At 26.7% G+C, this 21593-nt stretch overlaps 2 protein-coding genes and 2 pseudogenes across 2 annotated transcripts; 2 read left to right on the forward strand and 2 right to left on the reverse strand.

Annotated features, from left to right (window-relative positions):
- Positions 1-391: 391 nt before the first annotated feature.
- On the reverse strand, positions 392-7055 carry LOC113557778. Its single transcript, XM_026963332.1, has 2 exons — positions 6568-7055; positions 392-611 (listed from the first exon to the last, which is right to left on the reverse strand). The coding sequence occupies exons 1-2, from the start codon at positions 7053-7055 to the stop codon at positions 392-394; spliced, it is 708 nt and encodes a 235-aa protein (XP_026819133.1).
- Positions 7056-10996: 3941 nt separating this feature from the next.
- Positions 10997-12205, forward strand: LOC113559248. Its single transcript, XM_026964904.1, has 2 exons — positions 10997-11025; positions 11524-12205. Exons 1-2 carry the CDS (start codon positions 10997-10999, stop codon positions 12203-12205), a joined length of 711 nt encoding a protein of 236 aa, XP_026820705.1.
- A 230-nt stretch (positions 12206-12435) lies between these two features.
- LOC113557779 lies at positions 12436-14046 on the reverse strand (annotated as a pseudogene).
- Positions 14047-16768: 2722 nt separating this feature from the next.
- Positions 16769-20985, forward strand: LOC113557780 (annotated as a pseudogene).
- Positions 20986-21593: the final 608 nt, after the last annotated feature.

Genomic DNA, 21593 nt, shown 5'->3' on the forward strand with positions numbered 1-21593 from the left:
AGTAAAATCAGTATTCGATGAAAATTTATGAAAACGTAATCTTTTATGTGAACTTCTGTGTACATTTTTTAATAAAAATTTCATTGTTCATCAGATTTTTTTTTGGCTAACCAATAAACCCTAGCTAAGAAAATAAAAACTAGACTAAAAATAAATATAACACAGCTCAATAAATATCTATTATTTCTGATGAAAATATTAATTAAATTAACTATATATAACGATTAAAAAGTGGCTAATGCAATAAAATTGTTGATTCATAATAATAATAATAATAATAATAATAATAATAATGAATATTTTGCAGTATTGTCAGGTATAATATAAAAGTATAAGACATTATTATACTTGGTATACATTATTCATAAATTAACTGCAATGCCATAACATATTATATGTTGGACCGAGACTTGTGAGGCTCCATTAATGTTACAGTGATCGTAATCATATTCTGATACGACTCTTGCGCTGTGTATCTGTACTGAAATAAGTCTGATGGATTGATATTTTGCATAGACAATAGTGAGTTGGAGTTTCGTTGCATGCGACGATATGGCTTAACGCTGAACATAAAGTATCCATTGAAAATCTTTTTTAATTTAACCTGCTTCCTACATGCAAAAAATTTCAAATAAATACGTTATTACATAGTATAAACTCGGTAAAATTTCTTACACTGCCAAGCTAAAATATATTATATTTTATAATAATTATGGAATTATTATAGTATTATTATTAACGTAATATATTATATTGACGTCACCATCACCGAACCCGATCGTAAAAGACAGTATTTATATACTTCACTTCACAAAATCCGGAATACAGTGTGGTCAGGGATAAAGTAGGTACCGCAACGACGGATCTACAATGCAACAACTGGTAGAGGCGCGCCACTCGGCTCAAGTGAAACTCAACGCAATCTACCGAAAGTCAAAAAAAAAAAAAGGTTGAGAATTGGTAGATCGATCACCACAAACTATAAATTCAAGATTTCGAATCCACTAAAATCTGATTAATCATTTTGAAAAACCCAGTATTATTATTGTTTGCCTTCTGTATACACACTATAACGTAGGTTAGGTACCCATAATTTGATACGTGTGCGTCAGTATGCGGACAATAGGTCCCCGTCATAATTTTATACTCGGACAATTAGTCTCCGACTTAAGAATTAAATACAAAATACATTTTATCATTAAAGATTCTTTAAAATGTTTTTTCAATAATATAAAACTTTTAGTAAAACCTTGCATTTAATTTTTAAGCTTTGAAGCAATATAAAATTTAAACAAATTATGTATTTTTAATAACAATATTCGTCGTTTTGACGAATTTTGTTAAAGTTTGGACTTCAAACGCTTACATAAAAAAAAAAATTAAGACTAATTATTTTAGATATTTTATTCAAGCTTTTAACGTAGAAAAAAACGAACACAATGTATCGGTTATAATTTAATCATATTTTATAAAATAGGATTAGATACACAAATTTCGTTAGGCTATGGTATAATATTATATTATAAAAAAATTACTATATAACTTTTATATTTAAAATTATTGTGTATTTTCTATGATATTATTATGATTTTTAATTGGCAATACATTTTAAAAGTATGAGTTATGATAATTCAATTGGTTCTAATGTTATAAATTATTATAATATGTACAGATGAGTGGTTGCGACAACAGTGAAAGTGAAGGAAATACCATATCTATTGTATGATAACAATAAAAGATCCAGAGTAATCTTCAGTCTACTCAGAAAAGTGTTAGATATAATGTATATGATATTTTTTAAATAGGAATCAAGCATATAGGAAAGTTTAAATAAAGTTTTGGATATTGAATGTTAAAATCAAAGTAAAAAATATATATAACACTTATTGTTATTATGTTGGATTAATACATCATAATAGCTCTATTTATAGTAGTAATAAGTTATGCATTTATTTTATTTTATTTTAATTTAAAGATTCAAATAATGAACTGAAGAAACTAGAACTAAAAATGATTCAGAATATATAACTGTTAATCAAGTTGAATTTGTTTTTAATAATATTGTAAGCTTAAGTGGAAAATCAAATTTAGTAAAAAAAAATTTGGCGTACTACTATTGGTCTTTCTCCAACTAAACAATGAGTAAAATTTGCAAATACAACCAACTTGTTAATTTTTATCATTCAAGTCCAAAAAATGGACATTACCTCAAATTATGGATTAATCAGCATAGGTGTATACCTACCTTGATTTATGAACCTGGTATATTTTCAAACGTGGTTCAAACTACTAAATTTTTCTGATATTTTTAGGAATAATCTCTGATATTTTCGTCAAAATTAAATGAGTATTTTTTGAGTTTTACAGACAACAAGAATATTGTACAATGCACGGAAATTTACTGACTTCAGTAAATAATAATAATAAAAAATATTCAAAACATTTAATTTACTAAATGTCCGTTTATAAGATTATATACTAATGGGAGCTGTATTTACCAACCGTAGGATCATGTTCACATTTGGTAAAAGATGTTGAAAAAATTCTAAGATTTTTAATAAAAATAACATACCATTACAGTAATAACCTAATGTTAAAAAACTCAAAAAGAATTCAATTATAATACGTTGATTTTAGTACTAAACTTTCTGAAGGAATAATTCAATTAATTTTTGAAAATTCCTAGATACGAGTATAATAGGATTTTAAAGGTATTGGCAATACACGAATAAAAGTTCAATGGCATCATACATTTTTTAAAATTATCTGAAGTTATTAATGTGTCTGAAATTTTTTAACCCTTTATAGGGTAAAGGGAAATTATTTCCCACATTAGAAAAAAAAAATCCTGTAGCTTGTGATCTTAGGGAAATAATTTCCCACTTATATCAAACGAATGTTCATTATTTTCTGCGTTTATTATTAAATAGGTATGATTACCCTAGCGCACTCTAGTAATAAGTTATTGAAATAAAACGTTCCGGGTGGGAAATAATTTCCCACTGCCACTCACGGTATCTGATTATTCTGAGAGTTATTTATAATTTTCTTTCAATTGAAATTTATTGTTGATAAAACCATTTAATTTATCTGTAATCTGTATGATTAAATAGCTTAGTTTTTGTTCTTTATTTTAGTGTGATAATGAAATATCATATTATACTTCAAGTGCTACTATTAATATTTCGTAACACATTTTTCATATCAATTTTTTTTTACTCAAACTAAAATGACTACAACAAAAGATTGAATGCTGTTAGGAACTCAAAGTATGTATCAATTTAACAAATAAGTCTTAAGGAATCAATATATATATATACAGTAAGTATATTACATACACCACAAACTTTATATTTTCACTTTATTGTGAATTTTTAATGAATAATTTATTTAATTTTTAAATTTATTGCAGATGGATTATAAACTTAAGAATCAAGATATATTATTTGAGTTATTTAATATAAAAGATGATATGGCAATAGATTCAAACATTTGTGGAGATTCTGATGCTGATGATATTACACCAATTAGTCGACAAATAACATCCTCAGGTAATAATATATAGAACTTTTAATGGGTATTAAATTGTGAATCTAAAATAGGCACTAGACAGATGCTATTTTTATGATATAGTATAATTTTTACATGTGTTAAGGCAAAAGAACAAGATCAAGTATGCAAACAACTAATCAATGTGAAAATATTGAAGTTTGTGGACAATATACTACTATTTTAGGCAAGTTATTTTAACATATTTTATTAATTTTACTATGTTTTATAAATAAATTGTAATATATATAAAATATGTATTTATTGTATCTTTATTTTTTTATATAAATATATATTTATAATTATAATAAAATTAATAATTTATAAAATCAATAAAAGTGTACATTTAAAATATAATAATAAAAGTTGTGAATGTGTATAATAAACTTATATTTTTTCACAGTGAATGCCAGTATTTCTGATCAAGATAAACCATCTTCAAGTGGTTATAATTCTAGAACTAGACGAAGCTCATTCAAAGTTGTTGAAACAGCTACAGATCTGTTAAGTATGGATCTTTAGTTTTTAATTATTTATGTCATGCATGTACCTACATAATTGAAAACTTATATTACAGATGAATGGGGTTCAAATTCTGAGTCAGACGCAGATGATACGGATAAAGACAAAGATTATAAGCTATATCATCTATCAAATGAAATTAATATTAATTTTAGTGATGACGATGCTAATGATAGTTATACTGATTTGAATGAAAGAAATATTGCAAATGTAGGATCTAATAGTAGTTATGAAGACAATGAATTGAGAAAAGATTCCAACACTAATACATTTAATTTTACCAAAATTGGTAAACAACATGAATATTTTTCAAAATCAACTTTCCAAATGAAAAGTCCTATTAGTGATAATATTTTTCAATTAACTCCAGTAAAAATTTGGGAAAAAATATTTTCTCTTATTGATTTAATTGTTAGAGAATCAAATCTTTATGCTGAACAATGTAATAATTTGTTAGATACAACTCCTGAAGAGATTAAAGCATTCATTGGTATACTTATAATTATGGGTTTCCATTCATTACCAAGCATTCGTCATTATTGGTCTAATGATAAAAACTTTTTTTGTGATAGAGTTGCAAGTATTATGACAGTAAAAAGGTTTTTAAAGTTAAAAAGTTAAAGTTAAAGTTTTTTTTAGTTTGCCACTTGCTAAAAAGTTATTAAATAATGATATGTTCTCATGTGGGCCTTTTCGAATAAATAAAAAATATTACCTAAAAGATTTGATGAAAAAAGATTCATTTTATAAGCCTGGAGATATTGAATAGACTCAGTGTGATGATAGTATTTGTAGATGGAAGGACAGGGGTTTAAAACCAGTAACTGTAATTAACAGTATGCATAATGCTTCCCTCTCAGAAATTGTACACAGAAAAAATTCTAGAGGTAAAAAGATAGCAATTTCATGTCCAACTAGTATTGCAGATTACAATAGATATATGGGGGGTGTTGATAAATTTGACCAATATATGGCTGCCCACAGTATTTGTCAAAAATGACGCCGTTGGTGGGCAAAACTATTTTATTATTTATTAGATACATCTATAGTAAATTCGTTTTTGATGTATAAAAAAAGCTGCAATAGTTATAAAACAAAATATAGGAGCCATTTGAGTTTAAATCTACATTAGCAAATGAACTCTTATCAAATTATTCATCTCGCAAAAGACCTACTATATCACAATCGCAAAAAAGATCAAAATCAAATGTGGAAGTAATTTCAACCTTTGAATCACATATTGCAACTAAAATTGTTACATATAGACGCTGTTTTAGATGTAGTACCAAAAAACATGACTAAAGATCTAATATAATGTGTGCAACTTGCAACAAAGTTTTATGCAAAGATTGTTTTACTGAGTACCATAAAACTTAGTATATTTCATTGATTTTATTGCCCAATTAGGTACTACAGTTGAAATTGTTTTTTTTAGAAAGTTAATTTTATTTTATTTTTATTTTGAAGACTGAATTGAATTATTTAAGTCAAGTTAATCCCATACTTTTATTTTAAAAAGTTGATTTTATTTATTTTTTATTACAATTTTATATAATGTGAAATCTGAAATGTGTGAATCAAGACAATTCTACAAAGGTTTTTATTTATGTTTTCATTATTAATTGTTTTTTGTTTGTTTTGTTGCTATAATAAATTATAAGGTTTACTTATAATTTAAATAAGTATTAAAAAGGGTAATTGGAATCAATGATGCATATATTTTCGTTGCTGATTTATTTTAAAATATTAATATTTTCATTGAATAAAGTACAGTAGTCAGTAATATTAAATTCTATTTATCATATCAAAAAAGAAAGTTTTTCCTAAATCACTAATTAATAATTAATAGCGCATGGTAATAAAATACTAAAATAGAAAAACAATTAAACATTCGATAATCTATTTTTGTTTCTAAAATCGATTTCTGAAATCAAATACAAATTTTATATGTAAGCAAAAAAATATTCGATTTTCGTGAAAATCAAATGTTAAACCACCCTATACCAAACTATAAGAATTATAAACAACACTTATTCTAATCGATACAGTAGTATTAAAAATGTATGAGTTCAAACATACACTATTTTCAGCTTGTAATATTTATAATAAGGGTACCTATAAAGTATAGTTATTTAGATGACTCGAGAAACATAACTTTTGATTGATCAAGAGTTAAAAAATGAAGTTAATTATGTGGGGGGGGTTGATTGATACGAGTGCGTGGTAGTTTTTAATTTTAAACTCGTTTGGTTTTAATAATACTAAGACATTAAATACCGAGTTGGTGTGGTTGCGGTATGAGCGTACCTATACTCTGTCCAACGAGAGAACGCGCCGCAAACCAACCAAAATCAGTTTTTTTGCGCATTCCCTAATGATACCCAGCCATAAGCGAACCAGTTTTGATAGCATGGTGACGCGGGGGGATACGCAGAATCGATGTGTTCTCTCGCTGGACAGACTATATATTACAAAACAGAGTCTCACTAAACTTACTTGATCGGTAACTCGAACATGACGCAATTAGGTGCCTGTTGGTAGTCACTGGGACTGAGCAACTCGAACGGGCCATGAGCTGTTTCGTAATGATTAGTTATGGTGTCAACGCGGGCCACGTATCCGCAGTCCTGTACCGGACATGTAAACAAATTCCTAACACAGCCTGTTTGGTAATGATCGCGGAGTTCCTGGACGGAAAACCATTTATTTGAACAGTCGACTTGTCCCGGTTTAGATAAGCACCGACCGTCGTTCAAATAATTAGTCCGGTACTTACACTGTAACTTCATGGCAGATACCAACCAGTCAAACGTCGTGTTTGACCTTCTGAGGAAACGGCAACCGCAAGCGCATCGCGACAAGTACTTGGTGCATGGGGGGCAGCCCACGTGCGCATCCACGCATAATCGGTATGGCGGCAACGTCTGCGAGCCGCACGTGAAGCATGACACCAACCGATTGATTTCCGGACACAAGTGTTCCATAACGATAATGGGCTCAAGCGTAGCGTACAAATGACCCCACGAATGATCCTCGAAGTCTTTATCACTGTAATTGTTAAAAATTCGCGCCGCCGTTAAATCTTCGTTATTCGTTCGTTCCGAGGACACTATAAAATTGTATAAATATAAATATGCTTTTGTTGTTAAAATATAACGTGAATCTTGACATTTATTTTCATCAATACTTCTTGTCTTTATAATATATGATTGAATAATAATAAAGCTACTTAAAATAAACATGCAAAATGCCCAACGTTACGGTATACTGTGATTGCTGCTTAGATACATAATTATTTATTTATAAATAAGTACAATGGTATGACATTAAAAGATATTATTCAATATATTGTAGTGATTATTCTGTTTTGTATGTCTAAAACGAATGAAAACGATAGGAACGGCGGAGATGTTATAATATGCTAACGCGAATGAAACTATAAAAGAAGCGATAATGACGATGAATAAAACGCACGAATTGTTAAGAAACCCTATAATATTGTACGTTGTACACGTTTTTATCAAATAATTAAGAGTACCAACATGTTAAGGTTAGGACGAAGAGCGTGAACATTCTATTATTTAATCTAACCATTAAAGTATATTCACAAAAAAGTTTGTTTCTTCACGGAAAAGTTGAAACTTGATGTCCCACGGATAAGGATACAAATCAACAAGCATACTAAATCATGGCTTTATTATCCGTTCATTATCAGGTAGATCAATGCAAGTGCTTGTCAGACGGTTAGGGATATTTGAGATATTCAGAAGTAGGTCGTAACACCGTTTACCACCTTATTATCTTACATATTGTAATTTTATAATCTAAGTTTATGTTAAATAAAGATTGTTTACATTTAATACATCACGTTGATGCATCGATGAATTGAGACGATACACAGGAAAAACTTAGTAGAGCATGCCGATGTCAAATTTCGACGTCAGTAACGTACACCCAAATACTTTACTCTGTACTCTGTTATCACAAAACGTCATGTTGATAGAGTTGTAAAAATCGCTGAAAGTTAATGAGTTATCCAATTACATATCGATTGTTCCAGACTTGAATAAGTCCATACCAATACACGGTCTAATGATGGGCGCCCAAGCTTTAAATTGGAAGTGGACGGTAAACAATGTCGCAAAATTACTTCGTGGCCAGATAATTAAAAATTGCAGTCTGTACGTGCAAATTTAGATGGTATCACTCAACATTGGTTCATATCGCAAGATATTTTGAATAATGTTATTACCGTCATTCAGTTGTATATTAGATTCATTTGATGTAACTGTTGCATTGTTATTTGATGCATTTTTTGTTGCGATATGATGTTTTTGATTTTCTAATACTGGTAGGTAATTCATTATCTGGTGTGGTATTAGACTTAACTTTAAATTAATTTAACAATAAGCCAGAACAGAGTTTTGACAGGCCAAATCATACATGATTTACAATTTACTATCTATAGCGGATCCCAATAATGATACACTTATTGTGGAAAACATAAATATTTATAAATCTGACCTGAACTTCGATATTCTTGATAAATTTAAAGTGGGTATTTAATTACAAATTTGGAACTATTAATTATTAATATTATTAGTGAAGTCCTTACCCATTTTATAACAGAATACAGGATAACCACCATAAATAATAATAGATGGGTGTATTGAATATGTTTCAGATTATGTAGCTGATTGGTTCTACAATAAATATTCATTTTCATAGTGAAAAGATCTTTTCAAAGTGTTCTTACAGATGGAAAGAGATTTCAAACATTTTCACGGAGATACATTATCTAAAGAACCATATGTTTTTCAAAAAGTATTCAAAATAGTAGCACCCAAGGTAAGGTATTTTCAATAAAATCTTTTGTTGCCTTTGAAGAAGGCTTCAATTTGTTATAATAAGGCTAGTATTCATGCCGACTGCTACACTTTGACTGAATACTTGCGCACCCAAAAATCTTTCATTTTCTCAAATAGACCAGGGAAAATGTGAGAATGTGTTAAATTTGGGGCTGCACTTAAATTGCATTTGCTGTCTTGTTCAAAAAATGATATTAGGTATTTTTTTTTTAATAAAATTATTATTGCATTTTAAATTGTGTTGAAAAACATATTTCTTGTTGATTTTAATAAATTGGAAGAATCAAAGATATATTATTTTATTTTCACATACTTTAAAAAAAGGCCAAGCTGGTGTAACATTAGAATTTTTACTAAAACTAACAAAGTTCGAATCCATATCTGTAATAAATATTTTTACATCCAATCCTACATTAAAAAGTTTTAAAAAATAATATTCTGCAAGTCATATCCGATGAAACTATTTAATAATAAAAAGTATTCAATTGGTTGTTTCCGGTTAATAAGTCCAGTCCTCAAGCCATTAGAACAAATGTATAATTGACAGGTTTATAAACATTTGGCTTATTTGTTAGATAAAACTCAATAATTTCATCTTTGTTTAACATATAATACAAATTAGACTTTACAGCCATTCAGTTACACAGAGAACACATTCTTTAGCTTCGGGAGTAGAATATTTAATTTTATAATTAAGAATAAAAAAAAAAATCATTCAAGTCTGGCCCTATTTAATTTTTTGTTTAATTTCTTTTATATAAGGCTGCTTTTTTTCCAGTTAGACCATTTTTAATGAGTTTTTCTAATACATCTGAACCCAGTGCCTGATAAAAAAATTAACTCATAAGTATGTAATTTAGGAAATTGTAAGTGCCAATGTGAAAAAAGCCATCCCAAGCCATTCCACGGCATATGGTCATAATTACCCATTACATCGTATGCTCAGAATCCATAACCCCTAGATAATTTTAGTATTTTAGTCAAATTCATCAATTACATGATCAAAATCAACATCTATGTCACTTTCAATGTAAAGAGTCGCGAAAGTATTCAGTCTTGTTTGGCACTTATTAAGCTTTAGATAGTCCAAGTTTCTTTAATGAAGAAAAATTTCTTTCATTTGAAATTGTGTTGGTAGGCATTTACAAAAATATAATTAAACATTTACTATAATTTTGAAATTATTTTTCATAAATAATCTTTTCTATTTTCTAATAAATCTTTTATTTTGCCTTTTTTAACATTTTATTTAAAATAGAAACTCTTTTAATTCTAATTTATTTAAACTGCATGTTGTAAATACTTTTTTATTAATCTCTTTTGATAAGTGTTTTTTTCACATAGTACCTACTTACATTATATAATACTTGTAGGATATCAAGATCATTTTCAGAAAACAATTTTATACCTATATCGTTAGTTAATAAATCTAAAAAAAGTAAATAAAAGTATAATAGTAAATTGTAAATAACTGTCTGTGCATTTGTTGCTAAACATCATCGAAATTCAAAATTTTAAAATGATATTCACTTCATTATAAATATAATAAATACAAAATCATTTTTGATAAGATGTTATTATAATTAATAAAAAATCAAAACGTATTATTATAAAAATAAAATTTAACAACAAAATATTCTGAAGTGTTAATACTGATATTATGTTTAAATACCTACCTAATATTTACTGTAGAGTCATGTGAAACCAACATAAACAATAATAAATAATTTAAATGCTTGCAACTCTTGACTTCGTGAAGTTACTAAGCAACTCGCATGATAGTTGTATTTAAAACCATTATTAACACCTTGCAGTTAAATATTTCGTTAATTTATATACAGTTTTATTTAATAAACTAGTGTTTCACGCCTGAAACTATATTTTACAAAGTGAGTCAGATATCAATCTATTACCGAATACTGGGAAGTTTTTCAATAGCCGAAATACATACCCTTCAATATACAATTCAAGCATAATATTTTTAATAAATAGAATCAATACAGTCACAAAGAAACAATTTTATATTTTGAGCAACGAGTTTTTAACAAACACAGATTATGTACGAGACATCCAATATGAAGAAATCGTAAGTCGTCTAAATAATATGTATTAATATGTAGATAAAAATTGATATGAGTCCATAAAATAATAATACCTAAATAATAATAGCAAAAAAAAAGTTTAGTTTAATTTAACAAACAGTAGTTTTAACAGCATCATCATCACTATGTTTAAAGTTACTTTTAATACAAATTAAAATAAATTTGTTCACGAATGCCTACTAGGAAAAACTGTCATCAGGGTGTCATCAACTGGATCACTTCTAGGTTATTTTTTTATTATTCATTTAATTAATTTGACCTTAAGTTCATTATCCTTATTAAATGCTTGCCTCTTGCAGAATGGCTTATTTTTTATTTAATAACATGCGCTATAGTTATATTAGAAGAACCGTATTGAGTTTGAAGAACCTTATTAGTAGATTAGTAGGTACCTAGTTTGGTTCTAGCATGTAAAATAACCTAAATATATTCAAATATATTATATTTGTTTTTAATTTTTACCGTTTTATATTAAATTTCAGAGAACGAACTCATCAATTTATTTTAATGGACTTCGAGTTCACAGCAATTGACAGTACCACTATCGTTTTAATATCCGGTGCAATTTCAAATAGTTCGTATCATTTTAAAACCATTAAATTGGAGGGAAAACCTCTTTTACTAGCCTTAAATCAAAATGTTAGACAATTGAATAATCAAGAATTAAGGAAAACAATTTCAGTTATCAAGCTGTATTCAAAACAAGAGTTACAAGTTGCATTATTGAAACAATTACATAACAGCCTTAGCACCAATACAGACAATTTAAACGCTGAATTTATTAAACGTTATTTAGCATATAACAATAAAATAACGATAATCGTGTTATGGAATGGGTCCACAGATATGGATATTTTAGAGAGATTACAAATTTATAACTATAATTTATTAAATATGACATGTTTGGACGTATCAAATAATCAACATTTTTACATACAATTAATTACAATGAGAGATAAACGGATCATATACGAGTACAGTTTAGGAACGTATAATAAACAAGGACGGATGTTGAATCTAGTAGAAACACATACAATGATATGTTCAAAACAACACAAAGGATTGTACCCCCACGATCCTTACTACGACTTAGAATTAACGAAATGTATTTTCAATAAAATGGTCAAACAATTTCAGTATAAGAATCTAGTGGAACATTTTTAAATAAATAATATGATTATTATTCTATCTTGTTTTTATGGTAATATCGTGGACTGTCAAAATAACGAAATCAACTGAAATATTGACACGTACAATTGTACCTTTAAATAAGATAGCGTGTTTTAAATTACTAATTTAATATGATGTTATAATGTGATACTAAGTTAAAATAGTATAAATCAGAGAAAAAAATTCAATTTAGTATAGCAAAAAAGTAGTTTCATTTTTTAGACTTATATAATTATTTCCACTACCTATGCAAGATATACATATTATAAGTAAATAAAATAAATATATTTTACATATTGTGAATTATCAATATTTTGTTGTTTCTCAATTTAACAATTGTAAAAAGGTATTGAATTAATAGCATTTGCCGTTATATTAACGAAAACTTATTTTTAGATTCTAAACGATGCTTAAGAATGTGTTGATTTTAAAATTTGGCAATTCAAAAAACTTTTAAAATTGAATACAAGGTTGTACTTATCATACTAAAAAAAAAATCAAAATTTTTGTTTATAAGCATTTGAAGTTCTAATGTTTATGAAATATGTCAAAATCGCGAAAATTTGCAAGGAATTTTGATGTTGAAAATTCATAAAAATATTGTGATTTGTACTTAGGTTAAAAACCTAATACAAAGTTGTCTGTAAGTTTTCTTTTTTTTAAATACATTTTATATGCTCATACAATTTTTGCTATATTGACGCTGGAATTATTTTTTATAGTTGTTTGAAGAAAAAGTTATGGAGAACCTTGTGTTGAGTTTTTTAATCTTCGATATAAATTATAAAAATTTTGAAAATTTAATCGTAAATAGATAACGCTAATATAAATAATTGATGAAAATTTCAAGTATTTATAATGATTCGTTTTTGAGTTACAGCAAAATCAAAAAATAGATTTTGTCGAAAAGTGTTATGCGTATAAATTCCCGTTTTTATTTTTGTAGGGTTTTACCTGATGCTTTTGAAAACTACTGGACATTTTTTACTTTTGACCCCCCCCCCCCAAAAAAAAAAGTACTATCTAGATGAATTTTCCTTTTCAAAGAGAGGCCAAAGTCAAAAATTAAAGCATTATTTTCTACTCCAAAACGTGATGACAGACAAAAAATTCAGAATCTAAAATTGTTATATTAGTATATTTTATCTTGTATAAAAAAGTATCTCTACGTTCACTTTAAAATTTTTTGATTTTGGCATTACTTGTTCTTTTAAATCGTCATAAATTTCCCATTGATCATTTGATCTCAAATTATACGCTACATAATGACCATATGATTGTCTTAATTCTCTAGCTAGAATTCCAATAATGACGTCGATTACTTGATATATGTGCGGATGAGCAGTGTACAATTTACTGTTATATTGTTTGCGATTATTTTCTGCGCCATCAGTAGTCTTGAGATCACAAGTAGGTTCAAAAGCCCATAATGTTAGAGTAAAATTGCTGTCCGATGTTACGTAATTTTCTAAAATATAATCAGAAAATATAGAAATAGTACTAGCTAGACTTAGTACTTGGTGCTATTAACGTAAGATCACAAAATCCACCAGAAACTTCGTCAGGGGGGTAAATACTTAACTTAATCCAAAAAAACATTTCATCCACTTGCCACCTTCAGAGTCATTGTTTAAGTACTCACTTGATAATAATTTATGTTGTTGAATATGTCTAAACCAATTTTGCCCTAAATGAAAGTTATAACACGTGATTTTGCAATACTGCATTATACTCAAATTTTTCAAAGTCGACATAAAAATTACTTAAATTTATTATATTACCAGTAATTTGAATACATATTTAAATATATATATATTTTGTAAAGTTTTCCACATAGGTATTAATGTAAGTATTAGTATGTTTGTTACTCAGTGATTATATTGTGCGCTAACGAGTCATCGATATCTAGGTCAAAAATTTAAATGTTCGCAATTGGGAGTTCACTAGGTATAGCAAGCATGTCCTATTTATTATAGTTTTTTTATGACAAACTAAGTATAGTAAAACTTATGTTATGATCAATTAAAAAACAAAATTTCCTAATTTGAACAGATGAATTTTTAAGAATATACGACTTAAAGAATAAGAAATATTATAATATAACTATTCACACATTTTAGTTTTTTTAAACCAATACACTTACAATATTATAATTACATGTTATATATTAAGTGAGTCAGCCAAAAACCCCGAAATTCGAAAATGTCTATTTCGGAGTTAATTTTTGGATTACAAATTCTAATTTTTGCGTTACAAATTGTTACAAATTAGGTACTAATTATCTAAATAGGTTTGATTTCAAAATTTTGAGTTCGGAGTGGCAGGCTAACAGACCTTTTAGCGTCGCTTTATGGAATATACTATGTAAGACTGTAGCAGACGCGTACCATGTACATTACTACTGTCCAACATTTAAATCATAGTCCATTAGTTTAGTGTTTAAATCATGTGCGCTTAGCATTATTTAATATTTTATTTTTGTACATTTATATTATTCATTATTACTTATATATTTGTATGATTGTATTTTAAATATTAAATTCAATGGATGATATTATTTCGCAAACGGGTTTTTAAATATTATCTCAATCAGAAGATTTATTTCCGGCCTCGGATAGCGATGATTTATTTTTAAATACTTTAGTTCAATTAAGAGGACAATGATTTTATGAATTGTTTAACGGTAAGTTTATTTATTTATTATATATTACTTTAGGATTGACACAAAAGGAAAGCAAATATTTAAATCTTGCTTTCTATTTATAGAAAGAATAGAATTTTGATACCTACTCTTTCCCCCTACCACCCAAAAAATATATTATCAAATTAATTTGAAACTATAGTGTCAAAAAAAATACATATTTACTTTTTTTAAATATATTCTGTGAGTCTTTTATAACTAGAAACTGGATTTATATGTCCTTTAAACAGTTTAAACCATACAAATATACCTACCCTGAAAAATAGTCAAAAATACCCTTAAAAATGCATTTTATCACAAAAATGACTTCAAAAAATGCATTATAATTTTTTTTATACAATTTAGTAGTTTATAAATAAGGTTTAATTATTATTTTATTAAAAAAAAAACTGACTAATTATTTGTTATTTGTCCGAGTACGGGTGAAACTCCACAGTCATTAATACAGATAATAAGTATAAGATAAAAAAATTGAATTTTAACTTAATAAATCGTATGATGATGATTGACATTGTGTATAGAAGAACCCGATGAAACAGAATTGAATCTACTAAACAAAAACGCAGTATGGTTCCGCGGTAATATGAAACTGTGAACGCCTGTATGCAAACCATACAGTTTTATTTTTAGGCGTTTAAGCGCTACGTTTTTTAAACACGTACGCTAGCGTCTACAACGCGTAGTATGTAACCCACTTAATATCAAGAAAACAATTTGTCTTTAGATAATAATATTTTGAATTAGCTAAATTTAAATTGTATAGTGAACAAATAATAGGTATCAAAATCAACTAAATGATTCAATAATGCTTAAAAATGTAAAATAATATTAACACATTGTATTTTACTTTATTTATGTATAAATGATATATATATTTACCTAAAGTATAATAGATACTTCTTTAAATACTCTTTAGAATATAGAATCACACACGAAAGCCTTTAAATTGATGAATGCTAGACATTAAGATACATTATGTCCGAAGGAGAAATTTGGCCAAAAAATAATATTCGAACATAACTTAATGAAATGGCAACCAAATTTGAATGTTAGTATTAAATATAAAATATCTTTACATTACCTAATATAATATATGAATTGTTTATCAAGGAATCTACACATTGCAACAGCATTAGTTCTAGAGCAGATAGTGAATCCCCGTTAACTTCTGCAAAAAGTTAAATTGTACCTAAATTATGAGTTTAATGTAAGATTTATTTAATTTAAATCATAATTATTTGAAATCCATGTATGTATTAAGAATAATATTCAAACCATTAATCTTGTTTATTTTTCATAATATTAGAATTATATTTGTATTTTATTTGCATAAATTACTTATTACCAACTTTTTTAGTTACTAAATTATTTTCATGATTTCTTTGTATATTTTAGTATAGAAGATATATCAAATAGATCTTAAAAAGGAAGTATAGTTATAGAATTTTACACAAAAAACTCTACATTAAATGAACAGTGTCGCAAAACTGTTAATGATTCTTTTTATTGAATACCTTCTTCAAAATAAAATTCACGTAAACCCAAATTTTTTTAAACGTATAGCTATTAATATAGTTAGTTATCTTAAACAGAAGTAAAGGTTTGTAAATAAAATGATCTATAAAGTACCCATTGATTAAAAACGATTTGATGGTAAATCTCAGATAATCAGATAGTAAAACTTAATAAACTGTACCTAACAATTTATAGGTAGACAGTATTGGTATTATGTTATATTTTTTCTTACAAAATTAATTATTTTTATTAAATTAATTCATTCAGTTATTAGTAGCCGTAGTGTCAAGTTGTCCCTAACGTTCTGTTATTTCGTAAACGCGTGTGCTTGTAAATCTCAAATGCATTCCATTAATAAAAATACTTCACCTCAAGACCTCAACCTTCCTGACACTTCCAAGAAAAGAAGTAACAGTGCTGCTCTTACACCTGCTTATACAAGCAAAAATAGATTTTCTCCACTACTAACTCTCCAAGACAGCGGTGAAATGGATATTACTACACAAAACGACAGTTTTCAACAACCACAGGTCAGACCTAAGTCCCACCTATTTATGTGTACAACATTTCCGATTACGTTAATTTTCATACATCTTTAGCTACTATAACCTTTGAAAATTTCTCCATAATAAACACCAAATCTGCTCTAAAATTAAATCTTAACTCGATAGATGACTAACGAACCGCAACTAAACTTTTTGATGAGTATCCGAAATCGAATACCACACCTATCAATTTCCTGAAAATAAACAACTATCTGTAGTTATAAGAAATCTTCCCGTAAACATATCGGAAGCCTGTATATATAAAGAACTTCGAGAACTTAAATTCAAGAGAACACACCTTATTCAATATCAACTCCAAATATACCTACATATTTTCCGACAGACATAAACCGAATGCCCGATATATTAGATATTTTAATAATCAAATCCATTCACATGCGTATAAGAACCTTTCACTAAACTCGACTCGGATCACATTCTTGTAAAAATAACGATTAATTCACAGTCTCTTTTCTACCGTACAAATAAGCTGCTAATTAAAGGCAAACCAGACTGGAACCTTATACAATCTAATCTTAAAATATCATCAAGTATACCTATTACTCAAATAGCAGAACAAACCGCCGAACATTTGACGAATGTCATAACAGAAGCCGCGCAAACCTGTTCAAATCACGTACCTCAAAATCTACACAGTCCTAGCACCTAACCACATTACATATCTTCATTTATTCAACGTAAACATTTAGCCAGGCGTACTTGGAAAAATCATAGGAACCCTGCAGATAAAAAAACACTTAATTTGCTCACTAAAGAGGTACAAATATCTTTACAGAAATACCGTGTAGCTACATACAATAGTAATTTGTCAAATATGCGACCGGGAGAATCAAACTTATGGAAAGTAACAAAATGGTTATTAAAACAAGATATCAACACCATTCTCCCTCTCTGCACTGATGCAAAACTTGTCATATCCGATCTCCAAAAATGTGATGTTTTTTCAAACATGCTGTACAATATCTTTTCTTCCAACCACATTTCCAATCCAACCAACGACTTAAGAGTAAAACACACCTTAGAACTTCCAAATTATGCAGTCCAAAATTATATAAATTACGTTAAGCCAATCAAAATTAAACAAATTATTAAAAAAGCACCGGGTCATGATAAAATTACAAACCTCATGCTCAAAAAATTACCACCGAAAGGATCAGTGTTTATTACCACATTATTTAATTCACTATTGCGTCTTAGTTACTTCCCAGTCAAATGGAAAATTGCAACTATAATACTCATTAAAAAAACCAGGTAAGGACAAATCCAATCCTGATAGCTATAGGCCAATCAACCTCTTAACTTCAATTTCAAAATTGTTTGAAAAAATTATCCACATTAGACTATTTGTATATTTAAATGTCATTGATATTATACCTAAATTCCAATTTATTTATTCAATATGATTGATATGTGTCTAAAAATATTTCTTGTATTTAATTTAAAATACCCTGTGCAAAGTGAACTAGTGTAGACTTTTTTAGAAAAATATTTTTCAACATAGATTTTCATGATAAAAGTAGTACTTCAGTAGCTTCATTATTAGCAGATTTAAAATTAAAAAATCAACATACAAATTATTTAAAATGTTTGTTTTTTGTTTTATATGTAAAATTAAATTTGAGTTTTTAAATATATTTTTTTCTCATTTAAAGTTAATACATTTACTATCTTCTACAAAATCTCACTTCACATAATAGTTTAACTTCAAATTTTTATTAAAAGTATTTTATATAATTGTTGTTAAATAGGTTTTTAAAATAGTAGTTTTTATTAAATACAACTATTGACTGTAATTGGAACAGTCATAGTAGGTAGATAACTAAGATTTATTAGTTTATTAGTCGCATAAAGTTTAACTGTATAACATTGTAACAACTCTTCAAATAATCAAACAACATAATTTATAAATGTAATCATTACTTAATGGGCTTCACCTTAAATTTGCTGTACTTAATTATGATTATATAAACAGAAAGGCATAGCAAGACTAACAAATAAGAATATTACATGTTTACCTAAACAGACAATTGTGACTGCATCTCATTCATAGAATACAAACCTCAGAACTCACATTAAGGTAATAGGTGTTATGGTTGCTATTTTTTTTTTAAATTTATTTCTAAGGGTAAGTCTATATACCAGTGTTAAACATAAACATCAAATTTCTATAAAGCAAAAATAAATGTAACTATTTTAATATTTATTTTATGAATTAAGAATAATATTTTTATTAGGTATGTTAATAATTAAATTATACCTAAATTAATTGTATTTAATTTTTCATTTGCTTTTTCATTCTTATTGTTTGAACGATTTCAATAAAGTCTATAATAAGAAATTGTGATGACATAAATAGGTTCTTAAAAACATTCATTTTCAAGTAATTGAAACTCAGTGTAGTAGGATACAATCCTATTGAAAAATCAACTCAAACTGAGTTCAATAATACAAATTCATAACTTATTAATAATAAGTTATTATAAACACAGTATCACCATTTCCCCTTAAAGAACTTCCAGTTTTCATCGATTATTTCAAAGTAACATTATCAAAAATACCAGTATTTCAAAGAACATTGAGGACTTAGAAATTCTTTTCAATAGTTTAGTTGAAGAATTAAATCTGAAATTTAAAAAGTAAAATATGTATGTTTGACAGCAAATTATTGGTCAATTTTTCAAAGGTATGTTAAATATATTTTTATTTTTTTTGACTAATTTACACCTTAATTATTATTAAGTAATAAATAATATAATATGTTATTGTTATTTAGTTAATAGTCGATTAATTAGCTTCTTTTAAATGTCCATATGTAACATTACACATAATAGTATAATACATTTATATGCCTATAATATAATATATAAACATTTATATACATTTATTTATGTCCCAAAAGTTCTGTATCACCCTCAATATCTCCATAGAAAATCAATATATTTAAAGTGGTTTTTTTACAGTATGAAAATGCTGATTGAATAGCATAAGATTCAATTTTTTGTTTTTTAATTCACAAAAATTGTCAAAAAAATTGTTTATGCATTTAAGAATTTTAAATTTTTAAGATAGCCATTTTTTTTTGAACACATTTTTTAAAACAGTTCATCAAAAAAAAAAAAAAATATTAAAATTGACCAAGTTAGAGCAAATTATGTTTTTGAATAATTGTAATAAAAAAAATCAATTATTTCACATTTAAATAATAAAATATTTATTTCAGCATGACAATACTTTTACATATCTAATTAAAGTTTTGATTTAAATAGAAATAAAAATAACCGTGTCTTATCGTTTGCTGAACAGCGAAAGTGGTTACTGTATACATGAATACTTTATACTACTATCCTATTGTATATTCTTAGTTCTTACATAATTGCATGTTTAAAAACCTAATTATTAATCTTTTAATTTTATTGTGAACATTAAATAATTTATTCATTATTATATAATAACAAAATAATATTATAATTATTTTAACTTATTTACATATATTATTAATTACATTCAGCTTTGAGTAACAATATGATAATTGAAATTTAATTATTTAAATTTATCAAATATATCAAATAAAACTATTATTCATTGAAAGTAGGTACTATTGATGTGCTAGTTAAATTACAGAGAAATTAACTAGTTTTATTAAATACCTATGCTTATGTTTAAATTGAAAGGGCTATATTAGTTATATTGGTGCATCTGTGCATTGGCCTGACAACAATTCAAAGAAACACAGTTAAGCTTTAGCTTGTAAGCAATTGCTTTAATAACTTATGTATGATAAAATAGCTGAAATTCTAGGTAAAATTATAAACAAGTTTAATTTACAAAATACAACAACATTAATTGTTATAAACAATCCATCTAACTTTGTCAAAGTCTTAAGGTATGTTTTCTTTTTTAATTCCTTAGTTAAATTTTCAAATTTAATACTTGTTCAAAATGTGTTTATTGTTTTATAATAAATAAAAAAATTTGTTTTAAGTTGCTATTAATTGCACAAATATAGATGAAAAAAAATATTAAACTTAATTTGTGTACCTATCTACTTATGATTTTTTTGCTAAATTTTAGATATTCTGGTCTGATAAAAATGTAATTTTTACATTATAACCGTTAAAATTTAATTGTTATATAAAAGTAATTTCTGTTAGTACTGTGCCATGTAATTTGAGAATTTTTTTGTTTTTGTATATGTGTAAACGACAAGTAAAATGCTTTGATTTTCATTTAGTTTGTACTTTAGAGGGGGTCAAAATTAAAAATTCCTCACATCTTTTTTTATAATCAGGACAAACAGAAAAAAAAAAAGAAAAGAATAATTTTAAATTTTGTTTTTGTGTGTAATTTGAGAATAGATATCTGTAGATATTTGAAATGTTCACTAAATATTTTATTATTACCTAATCATAATACAATATTTCTACTCTTTTTGAACTATTCATAGGCATGAGCAACTTTTAATTTTTTTTTCTTTTAACATTTTTTAAAAATTATTTGTTGGGTAAATATGCTAGAAATGAAATACAAAACTCATTATATACTGTTCATTTTTCAATTAAAAAATAGGTTAAACAATATTAAAAACCATGATAATTAGCAA

The sequence above is a fragment of the Rhopalosiphum maidis genome, chromosome 3, assembly GCF_003676215.2.
Source record: "Rhopalosiphum maidis isolate BTI-1 chromosome 3, ASM367621v3, whole genome shotgun sequence".
NCBI lineage: Eukaryota > Metazoa > Arthropoda > Insecta > Hemiptera > Aphididae > Rhopalosiphum > Rhopalosiphum maidis.

Coding starts and splice junctions, on each gene's coding strand:
- LOC113557778 (XM_026963332.1), bottom strand. CDS start 7,055: ATGGAACACTTGTGTCCGGAAATCAATCGGTTGGTGTCATGCTTCACG. Junction 612..6,567: donor ATGTTCGAGTTACCGATCAA/GTAAGTTTAGTG, acceptor TTTTGCATGTAG/GAAGCAGGTTAAATTAAAAA.
- LOC113559248 (XM_026964904.1), top strand. CDS start 10,997: ATGTACGAGACATCCAATATGAAGAAATC. Junction 11,026..11,523: donor ACATCCAATATGAAGAAATC/GTAAGTCGTCTA, acceptor ATTAAATTTCAG/AGAACGAACTCATCAATTTA.